Source organism: Pristis pectinata, chromosome 9 (genome assembly GCF_009764475.1).
Source record: "Pristis pectinata isolate sPriPec2 chromosome 9, sPriPec2.1.pri, whole genome shotgun sequence".
Taxonomy (NCBI): Eukaryota; Metazoa; Chordata; class Chondrichthyes; order Rhinopristiformes; family Pristidae; genus Pristis; species Pristis pectinata.
Genome location: NC_067413.1, coordinates 1723562 through 1739496, shown reverse-complemented (window position 1 = coordinate 1739496; position 15935 = coordinate 1723562). Strand labels below are relative to the sequence as shown.

Genomic DNA, 15935 nt, shown 5'->3' with positions numbered 1-15935 from the left:
CCTTGATGTGAAGGGCAGTTACTCACTTTATATCTGGAGTTCAGTTCTTTAGTCTGTGTTTGAACCAAGGCTGTAATGAGCTCGGGAGCCAAGTGACTTTGACAGAACCCAAGCTGAGCTTCTGTGAGCCGGTTGTTGCCCAGCAAGTGTCATTTGATAGCACTACTGATTATCCTTTCCATCACTTTGCTGATGGAGCATAGACTAATGGGGCAGTAAATGGCTGGGTTGGATTTGTCCTGCTTCTGGGTAGATGCCAGTGTTGTAGCTGGAACAGCTTGGCCAAGGATGCAGCAAGCTCTGAAGCCTTGTGCTACAGTACTATTGCCAGAATTCTGGCAAGGCCTATAGCCTTTGCCATATCCAATGCCTTTAGCTAATTCACTTCACATGATATCAAGGAATGATTAAAGACTGACATCTGTCATACTGGGGACCAATGGAGGAGGCAGAGAGGGATCATCCACTCAGAACTTCTGGCTGTTGCACCTTGGGAGATCAAATGTAAAGAGACAGTACACTGGTAATGGCAAGACCCTTAAGTGTTGATGAGCAGAGGGGTCTTGGGGTCCAAGTTCATAGCTCCCTGAAAGTGGCTACACAGGTTGATAGGGTGGTAAAGGCAATGCTTGCCTTTATTAATCAAGGCAATGAGTTCAAGAGTCAGGAAGTTATGCTGCAGCTTTATAAAACTCTGGTTAGGCCACATCTGGAGTATTGCATTCAATTCTGGTCACCCCATTATAAGAAGGATACAAGATATCTTTATTAGTCACATGTACATCAAAACACACAGTGAAATGCACCTTTTGCATAGAGTGTTCTGGGGGCAGCCCACAAGTGTCACCACACTTCTGGCACCAATGTAGCATGCCCACAACTTCCTAACCTGTACGTCTTTGGAATGTGGGAGGAAACCTACACAGACACTGGGAGAACGTACAAACTCCTTACAAACAGCGGCCAGAATTGAACCCGGGTCACTGGTGCTGTAATAGCATTACACTAACCACTACACTACCATGCCTGCCCTTGCAGGCTTTGGAGAGGGTGTAGGTTTACCAGGATGCTGCCTGAAATAAGAGGGCATGTGCTATAAGGGAGAGGTTGGACAAACTTGGGTTCCTTTCTCTGGAGCACTGGAAGCTGAGGGGAGATCTGACAAAGGTTTATAAGATTATGAGGTATAGACAGACAGCCAGCATCTTTTTACCTGGGTTGTAATGTTTAATACCAGAAGTCATGCATTTGAGGTGATAGGCGGCAAATTCAAGAGATGTGTGGGGCAATTTTTTTTATATAGAAAGCCCAGTGGTGGGTGCCTGGAATGTGCTGCCTGGGGTGGTGGTGGAGGCAAATAAGAGGCATTCAAGAGGCTCTCAGATAGGCACATGAATGTGTGGGAAATGTAAGGATATGGATATTTAGGGCAGAAGGGATTTGATTAATTAGATCAGCACAACACTGTGGGCTGAAGGGCCTGTTCTGTGCCATACTGTTCTATGGTGGAGAACTAGATTTGCCACATCCCCTGATCCATAGGACCACAAGCATTATGGGACTCACTCAGCCTATCCCACTCATCCTGAATGCTAAGGAAGGCCCTGGCTTCTTTTCTCAAAAGTGCTTTTGAAATTCTTCATAGAATCAAGTTCTATCTTCTCAGGTTAGGTGCTCTGGATCCCAACATCTGGATACTGACCCAGCAGCAATGCCTCTCAAGGAGGCGACTGCAATTTAAAATTAGGGACAGGTTACTGCAGGGGCATAAAATATGCTGGAAACTCCTCAAAGACTCCTTTTGACCAGAAGCCTTCCATTAGTCGAGATTGCAGTCAGTCTGTCAATTCCTTAAGCACAGTAAGAAAACAATTACACCAAAAGATAAATAGGGTTAGAAACATTCTCCAGTAAACTTTATTTTTCCCTAAAATATAACACTGGAACCAGACAATCTGCAATCACCGTCTCCAAATCATCAGGTACTCTTTACAGCAAGGGATTCAAATGTTCAATACATTTTTAAAACAAGATACATCAGAATCATTACTGCAAAGACATTGCGGAGTCCACAAGGAATGCTGAGAATGCCATGTCCACCTAAAGAAAAATGCCCAACTGCAAACTCCGTCCAGACCGATCATACTGGAGAAAGCATCAAATTGTGCGGTGTTAAGGTGGAGTACTGGAGGGGACAGATTGATGATCAACGCTGGGCTACAGTACTGGTAGGTCAGTGGTGAGACCAATTTAAGATTTAGGGGTGGGGGAGGGAAAATGCACAGATTCTGTTTAAGTAGGAAAGGCGGTTCCACTCTCCCTGGTTGGAGTTCAATGTCAAGGGTGAGTCCCCACACCAAGGTTTGTTTCAGCAAGGGGGTGGGGGAGAGAAGCAAAACTAACCAAGTTCCAGAACTCCTGACAAATGGAAAGTATCCAATCTATCCTCATCTCCAAAATATATTAGAGAAAAAGTGGTCTCAACCCTTGAACAGTCTAGGAAGCTCCATTGATCTTCCAAGGGCAGGATGTCAATACCTTTGAAATGACCTCCAAAAACCAGAAGTTCAGACCCGATAGGGATCTCTTCAAACCTGGTATGACATTACTAACTTGTCTTCAACAAACAAAGCATTATTGGACCAGAACTGCTCCTCCTCAGAAGATGGGCTAGGAAAGGGAGCATGGGAAGTAGCAAACAGGAAAAATGATACATGCAAGTTCTATACTGCTTTGTGTCCCCATGAGCAAGGCCTCTTAAGTTCACCTCCTGTTCTCAAACATACCCAAGATCAATATTTGGAAGGCTTTTACAAAGAACACAGTGCTAACTATGCATTCCTCAGTCTGGAACACCACAGGGCAGTAGTGGACACTGGGCTGGCAGCACACAGCAGCAGCAAGGAACGGGAAGCCACAGATGTTTTGCATGGGGCCACAGGACACTGACCAACAGCAGTGTACAGACCCAACAGAAGCAAGGACTGTTCAAGTAATCAGATTAACAGGGATCACCCCAAAGTTAATATTGTAGGATTCCTCCCAGCCCCCTTTCCAGGAATCCTATAATTTTACAGTCTGAGGGATATTGACTACATTATGGATTAGAACCTTTCACATTAAAAGAATCTGTATGTTACACACCTGCACAGGGCAGAGATCACACAGCAGCAAACACAAATGCAAGTTTTTACTCAGATCCTGTAGGGGAGGTTTAGAAGGGACATGGAAGAGATTCTTGAAGGTTAAATAGAAACCACACTTCACTCAGTATTGCCCTTCCAGGTCAGGACGACAACAGTGCACAACCCACAAATAAATAAAGTTTGTGGTTCTCTCACACTTTCACTTGAGAGCCCCACACTCAGGTGCTGGGGAAGGCATTGTGACAGTGCAACAAGTTATAGCATTCTTATAAAAATGAGCAAAACATTAATATAGATTTTAACTGGAATTGGCCATCAGAACCATAATCTTTGGATGGTTAGTTTATAATGAACAGGTGTTCTTCTTTCTCTGAGGGAAGCTACAAAAGAATGTGGAAGTGTGGGTCTAAACTGATTGTACTAACCATACAACAATGCAGCCATTCCTTTCAACAAATGCACAACACCCTACAACCAACCTGAACAGCAGGGAGATGAGCAAGGCAGGTACAGCTCCAGGGCTCTTATGGTATGTGCAGAAGGCCCTGGTTAGGACTCATCACAGCAAAGGAATCTTCCTTTTCTTGGAAAATGACTAAAGCCCTGCCTGTTAAGGGTACAAGATCACAGGGGCCAAGCATTCATGCAGTGCCACCCTCCCCGCTCCACTTTCCAAAAAAGTGCTGGAGCAGGGTGGGGGCAGGACACATCCTGGAGCTTGGCTCAAAACATTAGGCAAGGGATCAGATTTTCCAAGAATGGAGGTGGCATTGTAGCAAGATAAAGGGTCAAGACAGGCAGTACCCACAATGTCAGCACAAACTGAAGCAGCCAACCCTCCACTGGAGGATAGTGTTCTTCAAGCTCTCCCTGCCCGACCTTAACCAGAGGAGAACTATAGCTTCTAGGATCAGCGATCTGCGCTTGATTTTAATTGTCTAGCATGCTTAAGCTCAGCCACACCCACACTGCCGTGTCAAGCCCCCTGGGGCTCTAAAAGGATGATCTGTAACGTTTTATAGAACTTTTCTTAATGTTGATACCAAGTCACTGCTGACATATCAGGCACTGGGAGTCTTCCTGCTGCTCTGAGGGTTGTCACCCAACATCTTGGACTTCAAATGCTCCTTGTAGGACAGGATGCCTCCTTGCCACTTCCTGATTGTCTGCTTCTCACACACCCAGATCTCCTGAGCAACCTGAGAAACAAATCAGAGGTTAGTGTCAGACACAGACACTTAGACCAGGATGAGTGGGAATTTTCTCCCAACCCAACAGACACACAGCCAGCCCCCCATTGGAGACTGCTACTCAAAATTCTCCAGGCATTTCTCTCAGCTCACTCTGGTTCCTTTCCACCCCTTTCTCCATTATAGGCCCAGGGATCCAGCTAAGCAATGTCACCAAATGTTGCAAAATACCTTGATATGGAGAAGATCGGCCCTCAACATCTACAAGTATGTTCCTTTGTGTGAGGTATGATCCAGCCATCGAAGTGTTTGCTCCTTGATTCCCAGTGACATCAGTTTTACCATAACTTGTACCACACCCTGTCCTCTTCACATCAGTACACTGAAGGAACAGTGTTTGAGTGTGGCAGGGCATAGAGAGAATAATTAGCCAAGTATATGGGATCTTAAGTTTCATAAATATTGGTTACAAAAGCAGGGAGGTTATGCTGAACTTTGCCACAACTTGAGTATTCTACTTGTTCTAGTCACACTATAGGAAGGATATGAAACTTGAGAGGGCACAGAAGAGATTTATCAGAATGGCTCCAGGCACAAGGGATGTTAGCTACTAAATTAGGTGGGAGAAGTTGGGCTTGCTTTCAGAACCAGAGGTTGAGGGGAGATTTGATGTAAAAAAAAACTGAAGACATATTTGAATAAGGTGGTCAAAAATATTCTTGTTGGCTTGTGTACAGGGACTAGGGGAGAGTTAAGGTTTTGGACAGGAGCAAAGTGGGATGCAAGGAAGAATTTTTATTAAAGTGATAAAAGTACAAAGTGAATTTACAGAAAACTAAGTATGAAATGGTGCAGGATTTTATTGTCAACAATGCTGAATATAAAGATTCAGCTGTCAGCTCACCCACTAAATAAAACAAATCAGATTCATTTCTGGTTTCAGAAGGGTGTTTGAGGGCAAGAAACAGAATTCAAAAGAAAATTGCTTACGCTAAGAAGTTTACAGGGCTTTTGCAGGTGGTGGGGGAAGACAACCAACTGGTTTGTTCAGACTTTAGCTAAATAGCCTTCTCTACTGCAATTACTCTCATTTGGTCAATGGTTATACTGTGCTCCAGAGGATGTGATCCTATCGAAAGCAGATGCAGCAGGTTATTGGAACATGCTGCTGGCTCCATCAATGGCACCTCCTCTGCTAACACAAGAGTAGGCTGATGGGGTGATAACCTTGTGCTTTTAATGCATCTGAGCAATTTTTCAGGTACATACACATATTGCAACTATACTAAATACTTGGCTAACAGCACAGCAAGTTAGAACATAGAACAATTACAGCACAATTCAGGCCTTCTGGCCCACAAAGCTGTGCCGAACATGTCCCTACCCTAGAAATTATTAGGCTTACCCATAACCCTCTATTTTACTCAGCTCCATATACCTATCTAACAGTCTCTTGAAAGACCCTATCGTATCCGCCTCCACCACCATCTCCGGCAGCCCATTCCCCGCACTCACCACTCTCTGAGTAAAAAACTTACCCCTGATGTCTCCTCTATATCTACTCCCCAGCACCTTAAACCTATGTCCTCTTGTGGCCACCATTTCAGCCCTGGGGAAAAGCCTCTGACTGTCTACCCTATGAATACTTCTCATCATCTTATACACCTCTATCAGGTCCCCCCTCATCCTCTGTCTCTCCAAGGAGAAAAGGCCGAGTTCCCTCAATCTGCTTTCATAAGGCATGCTCCACATCCCAGGCAGCATCCTTGTAAATCTCCTCTGCACCCTCTCCATGGCTTCCACATCTTTCCTGTAGTGAGGCGTACCAGAACCGAGCACAATATTCCAAGTGGGGTCTGACCAGGGACCTATATAGCTGCAACAATATCTCCCGGCTCCTAAATTCAACTCCGATTGATGAAGGACAATACACCATATGCCTTCTTAACCACAGAGTCAACCTGCGCCTCCACTTTGAGCGTCCTATGGACTCAGACCCCAAGATCCCTCTGATCCTCCACACTGCCAAGAGTCCTACCATTAAGACTATATTCCACCAACATATTTGACCTACCAAAATGAACCACTTCACACTTACCTGGGTTGAACTGCATCTGCCACTTCTCAGCCCAACTCTGCATCTTATCTATATCCCTCTGTAACCTCTGACAGCCCTCCAAACTATCCACAACACCCTCAACCTTCGTGTCATCCGCAAACTTACTAACCCATCCCTCCACTTCCTCATCCAGGTCATTTATAAAAATCAAATAGTAAGGGTCCCAGTACAGATCCCTGAGGTACACCACTGGTCACCGACCTCCACTCAGAATACGACCCCTCAACAACCACTCTTTGCCTTCTGTGGGCCAGACAGTTCTGGATCCACACTGCAATGTCCCCTTGGATCCCACGTCTCCTCACCTTCTCCATAAGCCTCGCATGGGGTACCTTATCAAACGCCTTGCTGAAATCCATATACACTACATCTACTGCTCTTCCTTCATCGATGTGCTTAGTCACATCCTCAAAAAATTCAATCAGGCTCTTACGGCAGGACCTGCCCTTAACAAAGCCATGCTGACTGTTCCTAATCATATTATACCTCTCCAAATGTTCATAAATCCTGCCTCTCAGGATCTTCTCCATCAGCTTACCAACCACTGAGGTAAGACTCACCGGTCTATAATGACCTGGGCTATCCCTACTCCCCTTCTTGAATAAGGGAACAACATCTGCAACCCTCCAATCTTCCGGAACCTCTCCTGTCTCCATGGACGGCACAAAGATCATCGTCAGAGGCTCCGTAATCTCCTCCCTTGCCTCCCACAGCAACCTGGGGTACATCTCATCCGGTCCCGGCGACTTATCTAACTTGATGCTTTCCAAAAGTTTCAGCACCACCTCCTTTCTAATATCTACATGCTCAAGCTTTTCAGGCCACCGCAAGTCCCCACTACAATCACCCAGATCTTTTTCCGTGGTGAATACTGACGTGAAGAACACTACTGCACAGGAACAGGCCCCTTGGCCCATGATGACTGCACCGAACAATGCCAATTAAACAAAATCTCTTCTGCCTGCAGATGATCCATAACCCTCTATTCCCTGCATATTCATATGCCTATCTAAACATCTCTTGAACATCACTATCATATTTGCTTCCACTACTACCTCTGGCAGCACATTCCAGGTACCTACAACTGCTTTTTAAAAAAAACTTGCCCCGCACGTTCTCTTTAAACCTCCCCCTCTCACCTCAAAGCTATGCCCTCTCGTATTTGAGATTTCTAACCTGGGAGAAAGATTCTGGCTGTCTACCTTAACTATGCCTCTCAAAATTTTAAATTTCTATCAGGTCTCCCTATAGCCTCTGACACTCCAGAGAAAACAATCCAAGTTTGTCCAACCTCTCCTTATAGCTAATACTCTCCAATCCAGGAAACATCCTGGTGAACCTCTTCTGCACCCTCTCCAAAGCCTCCACATCCTTCCTCTAATGGGACGACCAGAACTGCCCACAATATTCCAAGTATGGCCTAACCAAAGTTTTATACAGCTGCAACATAATTTCTCAACTTTTATACTCAATGCCCCAACCAATGAAGGCAAGTATACTGTACACCTTCTTTACTACCTGATCTGTGTTGCCACTTTCAGGAAGCTATGGACTTGCACCCCAGATTCCTCCATACATCAATGCTCCCAAGGGTTCTGCCATTTACTGTATACTTTCCCCTTACATTTGACCTCCCAAAATACAACCCCTCTCACTTGTCCAGATTAAACTCCTTCTGCTATTTCTTCAGCTACATCTGCAACTAATCTATACCCTGCTGTATCCTTTGACAATCTTCACTGAACACAACTCCAATTTTTGTGTCATCTGCAAACTTACAAATCATCCCACCTACATTTTCATCCAAATCATTTATATACATCACGGAGGTCCCAGCACTGACCCTCACAACACTGGTCACAGAACTCCTGTCAAAGAACACCCCACCACCACTACCATCTTACCCTCAACCAAACTGTCCTACCCTCAATCACCTTCGTCACCCCCTCAAACTCAATCAAGTTTATAAGACGTGACCTGTCCTGCACAAAGCCATGCTGACTGTCTCTAATCAGGCCATGCTTTTCCAAATGCAGGCAAATCCTCTCCAATAGCTTCCCTACCACTAATGCGAACAGATGGAATATCTCTGGTAATTTGGCAAATGATATGCCATGGTGTGAACCTTGATCAAGGTCCCAGCAATCTCCTCTCTCGCCTCTTATAACCTGGGATACAACCCAATAACCCTGGGGCCATCCACCTTAATGCTCTTCAAGAGACCCAGCACCACCACCTTCTTGATCTCAAAATGCCCTAGCACGTTAGTATGCCCCACACTGATCTCACTATGCTCCATGTCCTACTCCTGAAGTTCTGGAGCAGAACTTCAGTACAACTAGGATACTGACTGTCCCCACAGAGGAGCCATTATATAATGGAATGTAAATATTAGACTGGTTCATGTGAAGCTTCAAACATCCCGTGAAATCCATGGACTACACAGAGCAGGGATTCACCAGAAGGTTCCATGGGTGGGAAACTACAATGAGAGAAACTTGGGAGGAATAATCAGCAAGTTGATGAGTGTGAGAGAGTGGTGGCCTCACCCACCGGGGGCGGTGTTAATGATCACTGCTGGTCATAGAGAAAACTTCGTAACCACACACTGCCAGTTCCACATGGGTCTTCCTGGGCAATGGCTTTTGCTGGCCAAATGGAGTGTGCTCAAGAACTGGGCTGTAAATAATGTTGGAGAGAGGCCTCCCCAGTGGAAGGCTCCCATCCAGATGGGGTAAAAAGTCCAGATAAACAATACCCCTGCTGCATTGTGCACTAACAGTGAAAAGGATTGCCTAAAGGCAGCTAAGGGTAGCTAGAAACTCAGGAATATTCGATTGAGGATGTGACTTGAGGTGTTTAGGACAATAATAAGTCTCCAGCCAATTACCACATCAGTCTACTCTTGACTATTAACACAGGTGTTACCATAGACAAGGCTGTCAAGCAGCCCATACCAATAACCTGATGTTGAGGCTTTACAGCTTTCAATACCAGAGGAAACTAGTGACCATTTTAATATGGAGTTTGGCATTTTAACCCATTTAGAATATATTGCCTTTATTTTTTTCTGATTAAAAAAAAAGGATTTGAAAGTTTTAAAGAACTTTTAGTGATGGGAAAGTAATTGCAGCTTTGTTAAAACCAACTTGAGTGTAATGCAGTTACAGATAAATAGTTTTGTTTTGAATTAAGGTTAATATTAAAGTTGGGGTGTCGGTGTTGTCAGGGTGGCATGGCTTTGGATGGTAATAAGGTCTGTAAATCAGTTGGTAGCTTGGAAATGGTTATTGTTATAGTTTATTGTAAGAAACGTGTGAGGTACGTAGAAGAATAAAAGGTTCAGTGTTCTAGATGTGAGAAATGGAGAAGGTTCACACCATGGCATATCATTTGACAAGTTACCAGAGATATTCCATCTGTTCAAGGTCCAGGGTAGTGGTAATGACAGGGTGCAAATGGAGGGTTTCCAGTGCGCCAGCTGCAAAGGTTGTGCTGCTCATACTGCCCAAGTTAGTATGGAGTATGAAACATGTTGCTGGAGTTAGGAAAGTGAACAATGTCAGTGAATGTAACAGTGTAAGCAAGGGTAGGAAACTGGTCTGAAGAGGAAGTGAAGCATTCAATTGTGTTGAAGGCAGAGTATAATAGTAAATGATAATAATAATAATAATAATAATAATAATAATAATAATAATAATAAGCTGATAGAACAAGATCTTACTTCCAAGGCAAACATGCAGATTTTCAAGAAAAGGTGCACAGCTGAATTTATCTGAGAGCAGAATTTGGCCGAGGGTGGAGATGAGTCCATGAGTGAGTCACCAAGCAGGATGTGGAGGCTGGAGAGTTAAGGAGGGATATGCTGGTATTGTGGAGCACATCTCCATCAGGAAGAAGATTGAGGAGGGTAGGGCAGTGGATATTGTCTACATGGACTCTAGTAAGGCATTTGAAAAGGCCCCTCGTGGTAAGTTGATCAGGAAGATTAAGGCGCATGGGATCCATGGTGACATAGTAGTTTGGACTCAATTGGCTTGCCCATAGAAGACAGAGGGCAGTGGTAGAAGGGTATTATTCTGGCTGGAGGTCTGTGACCAGTGGTGATCAGTGCTGGGACTGATCTGTGTTCTTTGTGATACACGGATGAAAATGTAGATGGGTGGGTTAGTAAGTTTGCAGAAGGTTGGAGGAGTTGTGGACAATGATGAAGGTTGTCAAATGATAAAGTGGGATTTAGATTAGTTAGTTATGGGCAGAGAAGTGGCAGATGGAGTTGGATTTGGACAAGTGTGACGTGTTGCACTTTGGGAGGTCAAATGAGAGGGAAAAGTACATAGTTAATGGCAGGACCCTTAACAGCATTGATGTACAGAGGGACTTAAGGTGATTTTTAAAGAGGGTAGAGATTGATTGAAGCAGGAAGCACTACTTTGTGGTCAAGTCAATAATAACAGTCAAATCCAGACTGAGGAGAGGGACTTGGAAACATTCCTTCAGAGCACTGTTAGGAACATGAACAATCTACCAAGGAATGGTTCAGGACATTGCACTTTAAGGAAAATCTGATTGAAAACTTGAAGGGAAAAGACTTGGGGCCAAGGGAAGCCAGAAGGACAAACAGCATCCTCCTGCACTGTAAACATCTGGTTAACACTGCTGAAGGAAATATTCACCCAGACTGACAAGAAGCACATTCCTCATCCCAGGCAAGCTCACCAGGTTAACAAGTGGTGGCCATTCTCTGGGGACCCCTGCCTGAAAGGCTGACTAACAGCTGGTCTCATAGGTCACATGCCCTGATAGCAGTTTGGGTGGAAAGCAAGAAAAAACAATTTCCTGACCTGCTGAATGAGCCTGAAGTCGTGGCTGACCAGCATCATACCGCCCTCAAACTCGTTGATAGCGTCAGCAAGGGCATCAATAGTCTCAATATCCAGGTGATTTGTGGGCTCATCAAGGAACAGCATGTGAGGAGACTGCCAAGCCAGCCAGGCAAAGCACACGCGACACTTCTGTCCGTCCGACAGGTTTCGGATTGGGCTCACCTGGAACACAAACCAAAAATCAACTATTTGCCCAGAATGTGTGTGGTAGAACACAAGTTCAGACATGAGAAGTAGGAGCAGGAGTAGGCTGTACAGCCCCGAGCCAGCTCCACTGTCCATCAGGGTCATGGTTGATCTTCCATTGCAGCACCATTTTAATGCACTATCCCCATACCAGATTCCCTTAAATGACCAGAAATCCACCGATTTTGGTTTTGAATGAACACCATAACTGAGTTCTCAGTTATTTGGGATAAAGAATTACAAAGGTGTACCAGCCTCTGAGTGGATATTGCCTCATCTCAGTCTTATCCCTTCCCAGTCCAAGACTCCGGAGTCAGGGGAAACATCCTCCCTGCATTCAGTCTATGAGCCCTATTTTGGGATCTCCTCTCATCCTTATATACTCTAAAGAATGCAGCCTCAGTCTCCTCAGGCTCTCTTCATACAGCAAACCCACCATTCCTGCAACCAGTCCAGTGATTCTTTATTACATTATGGCAAATATGGTCTACCTTAAGCTTAATAAACATTCATGTATTAAAGGCCAACATATCCAGTTTTCTCCTAGTCACCTGCAGGATCTTCATTGGCCTTCACTGATTATACACCATTTGCCATGCTCTCACTTAGCATGCCCACACCTCTCACCATTTTACATCCTCCTCCATACTTGCATTGTGCTGATGGCACTACCAAGAGTCAGCTACCCAAACCCTAGCAAGACTGCCAAACAAGCTCCTGTTTGAAAGACTAACATATCCAAGAAGATTGATCAAGGCAGGGTGGTAGATGTTGTCTACATTCCCTTTGCCCTTCTCTACCTTCTGGGAGAGGATTCAAAGTGAAGCCAGAATCTAACAAAAGGTAATGCAGCACAAGGCAATCAAAGAGCTGTCAAAGCCCACCTGTTCAGAGGCCCAGCAGTTACCCACAGAGACATGTACCTGCTGCTTCCCCGAGAGCCCATAGCGCCCAATAATTTTCCGCATCTCCTCCTTTTCCTTGATTTCTGGATAGCACTTCATCATGTATTCCAATGGGGAGAGGTCCAAGTCCAATTGATCTTGCAAGTGCTAGGAGATGAAGAAATAATGTTATAGCAACATTTCAAAGAGAAATCTCTTAACATTGAAACATTAGTAGGGCTTCAAGTTTGCTCTACAAATCAGAGCAATCACACCTGATCCTCTACCTCAATACCATATTCCCACTCTGTTCCCATACCCCGTGACGCCTTTGTGCATAGATATCCTTTCTCAATATATTCAACAAGTAGGTAGCATCTGTGGAAAGAGAAACCAGTTAACATTTCAGGTTGAAGACCTTTCAGAACTCATCAGGTTTCTTTCCACAATTGCTGCTTAACTGGCTGAGTTCTTCCAGCATTTCTCTGAAACCAGGAAAGCCGTTTCACAAAAATCACTCTCCACATCCTCATAAGAATCTGTTGTCAGACACACCCTGGGCCAATAGATTATAACCACTTTCAGCACTCCACCCAATACTAAATAACCAAGAACATTTTCAAAGATAATCAAGGGCACTCCTGGGGAAAAACATGCAATTTTACCTAACAGGTTAGTAGTTTGGTAATGATTCAACATTCAGTCACCACTTGTAGCCATGCTAGTGTTCCAATACTTTCTTAATGAGTGACTTGACAATTAAAATTTGAGATTATTCCAGATACAAAAGTTTATGATGTCAGGAAAAACTGAAAAGACTGAGGCACTTGTGGCAAAAAAAAGAAAGCAGAGGCAACATATTTCCAAGCTTCTTGATACAAAGTTGGTTGGGATTGTAAATACAGAGGATGTAAAGAGGCTTCAAGATATGGACAAGCTGAGTGGGTGAAAACATTAGACAGCAAATGATGTGGAAGTGTGGTATCACCCATTCCAGTGCGCAAAGAAAATTAAAAACATCGAAAAATTGGGAGAAGTGACCCAGGAGTGCTTGTACATGTCACTGAAATTTAATACACAGGTGCAGTAAGCGAAATGTTATACTGGCCTTTCTGGCATCAGGATTTGAGTACAGGTGCAAGGCGACTTATGCAATTGCATTGGGTCTTGGCAAGACCACATCTAGAGTATTGTACAAGTTTGGTCTCCTGATCTAATAAAAGGATACACTTGCCATGGAACAAGTGCAACAGAAATTCACCAGGCTTGTTCTTGAGATGGTGGTTTGATGTACAAAGAGAGAGCAAGTAGAGAAGGCCCATATTCTCTAGAGTTAAGTGAGAGGCGATTTCTTTCAAACTTACAAGATCCTTAGAGATCAATAGTCTGAACAGGGAGGACATTTCCCCTGACTGTATCCAGAATCAGGGGTCACAGACTCGGAAAAAGAGGGAAGGTATTTAGGACTGAGGTGGAGAAATTTCTTCAGAGTGATGAATCTCGAGAATACTCTACCCCAAAAGGTTGTGGAGGTTCAGTCATTTATTCAGAACTGAGATGGGTAGATTTCTTAAAGAGAATCAATTGATATGGGGATGATGCAGGAAAGTGGAGTGGAGGTAAGTCAGTAATGACCTTGATGAATGGTAGTACAGGCTTGAAGGGCTTTTCCCACCCTCCCCCCAAATTCTTATTTTGGTGTATGACCCAACTTTTCTATAGAATAATTTAGACATTAAAAAGTGATTTATTATTAATTGGTATAGCAAAGGATAAAAAGGTTCAAAATTCTTTAAGTGTCTTCAGGAGAATTTTTAGAGCAGTAGGACTCGAGCCCAACTTTGGACATGGTTCAAGGGAATGAAGCTAGGCAAGTGGAAAGGGTGGTATAGAGCATTTTTTGATGCAATGATCATAATTATGTTTACCATCATTATGGAAAAATAACAGATAGTCCTGGAAAAAAACTGAATTGGTGCATGAGCAATTTATTAAATATGGTTCAGCAAAAGTGCGAGGAGGTGGTGGGGGACAGGGATGGGTGGGAGAAGGAGAACAGGGTGGTGGAGCAAGAGAGAGGGAAGGGTACAAGAAAGAATTTTTTTGTTTTCTTTCAGAACTTGGGAGTCATTGGCAAAGTCAACATTTATTGGAACTGTGGTAGAGAGCCATGGCTTGGACTGTTGCGGTTACTCTTAAGGTACTCCCAGTGTTGTTGGGAAAGTTCCAGGATTAAGACCAAGTGATGAAGGACTGACAATAGATTTCCAAATTAGGATGGTGTATGATTCAGAGGGAAATTTCCAGCTGATGTTTCCTGCACTCTGTCTGTGGTAGAGATCAGGGTTTGAGAGATTCTGGTAGGGTAGCCAACATAGAATGGTACATCACAGGAACAGGCCCTTTGGCCCATGATGTCTGCCCCGAACACAATGTGAAACTAAACTAATTCTCTTCTCCCTGCACATGATCCCTATCCCTCCATATTCATGGCTAACTAAAAGCCTCTAACACCACCTTCATATCTGCTTCCACCACCAGCCCTAGCAGCCCATTCCTGGCACCTACTACTGAAAAAAAAAACTTTCCCCACACATCTCCTTTAAACTTTCCCCCTCACCTTAAATGCACGTCCTCCAGTATTTGACATTTTGATCCTGAATTTTAATGAACTTACATCAGATCTCCCTTCAGTCTCCAAGAGAAAACAACCCAAGTTTGTCCAATCTTTCCTTAAAGCTCATGCCCTCAAATCCAAGCAGCATTCTGGTGAACCTCTTTTGTACTCTTTCCAAGTCTCCCCATCCTTCCTGTAATGGGGTGACCAGAATTGCACACAATGCTCTGAGAGCAGCCTAACCAAAGTTTCATACAGCTGCAACATGACTCAATGCTCCAACCAATGAAGGCAAGCATGCCATACGCCTCCTTTATTAACAGATCTACTTTGTGTGGCCACTTTCAGGGGGTTATGGACTTGGACCAATGCTAGCCACAGCAGGCATTTTATAGATAATACATACAGCAGTCATTGTGCACCATCCAGTGATGGAGGAAGGAATGAATCTTTTGGTTTGGAGGATTATTTAATATCAATTAAGCTCTGAGCTGTGTCCTGGATGGTGCTGAGCTTCTTGAATGTTGGCTCTACACCATTCAGGCAATGGGCAGTATTTCATCACACTCCTGATGTGCCTTGTAGGTGGTGGAAAGCCTTGAGATGTCAGGAGGCTGGTCACTCCCTGCAGGATATCCAGCCTCTGACCCATTCTTGTAGCTACACTAATTATGCGATTTAACCCCTCTCAACTGGACCAAATTATACCAGAGCAATACAAGGCCCTTGTGAGACCACACCCGATGCACTGAGGAAAGGTCTGGACACACCTTAGGAAGGATATAGTGAGCCAGAAAGGAATACAGCATAGAGCTACCAAAATATCACTCAGAATCCAAAAGGTTAAATTGTGCAGTGATTAGGGCTACATTCCCTGCAACTTACAATGGATGATGTGATCAAACTT

General features: G+C 44.2%; 1 protein-coding gene across 1 annotated transcript in view; it reads right to left on the bottom strand.

The window, feature by feature from the left end:
- Nucleotides 1-1870: 1870 nt before the first annotated feature.
- The window catches only part of abcf2a (ATP-binding cassette, sub-family F (GCN20), member 2a), a 62635-nt gene continuing 48570 nt past the window's right edge, over nt 1871-15935 (bottom strand). The window contains exons 13-15 of the mRNA XM_052022646.1: nt 12451-12579; nt 11300-11503; nt 1871-4345 (exon numbers count right to left, since the gene is read on the bottom strand). Of these exons, the coding sequence (XP_051878606.1) occupies nt 4208-4345; nt 11300-11503; nt 12451-12579 (471 nt within the window). The 3' untranslated portion in view covers nt 1871-4207. The remainder of the gene's footprint in view (nt 4346-11299; nt 11504-12450; nt 12580-15935) is intronic.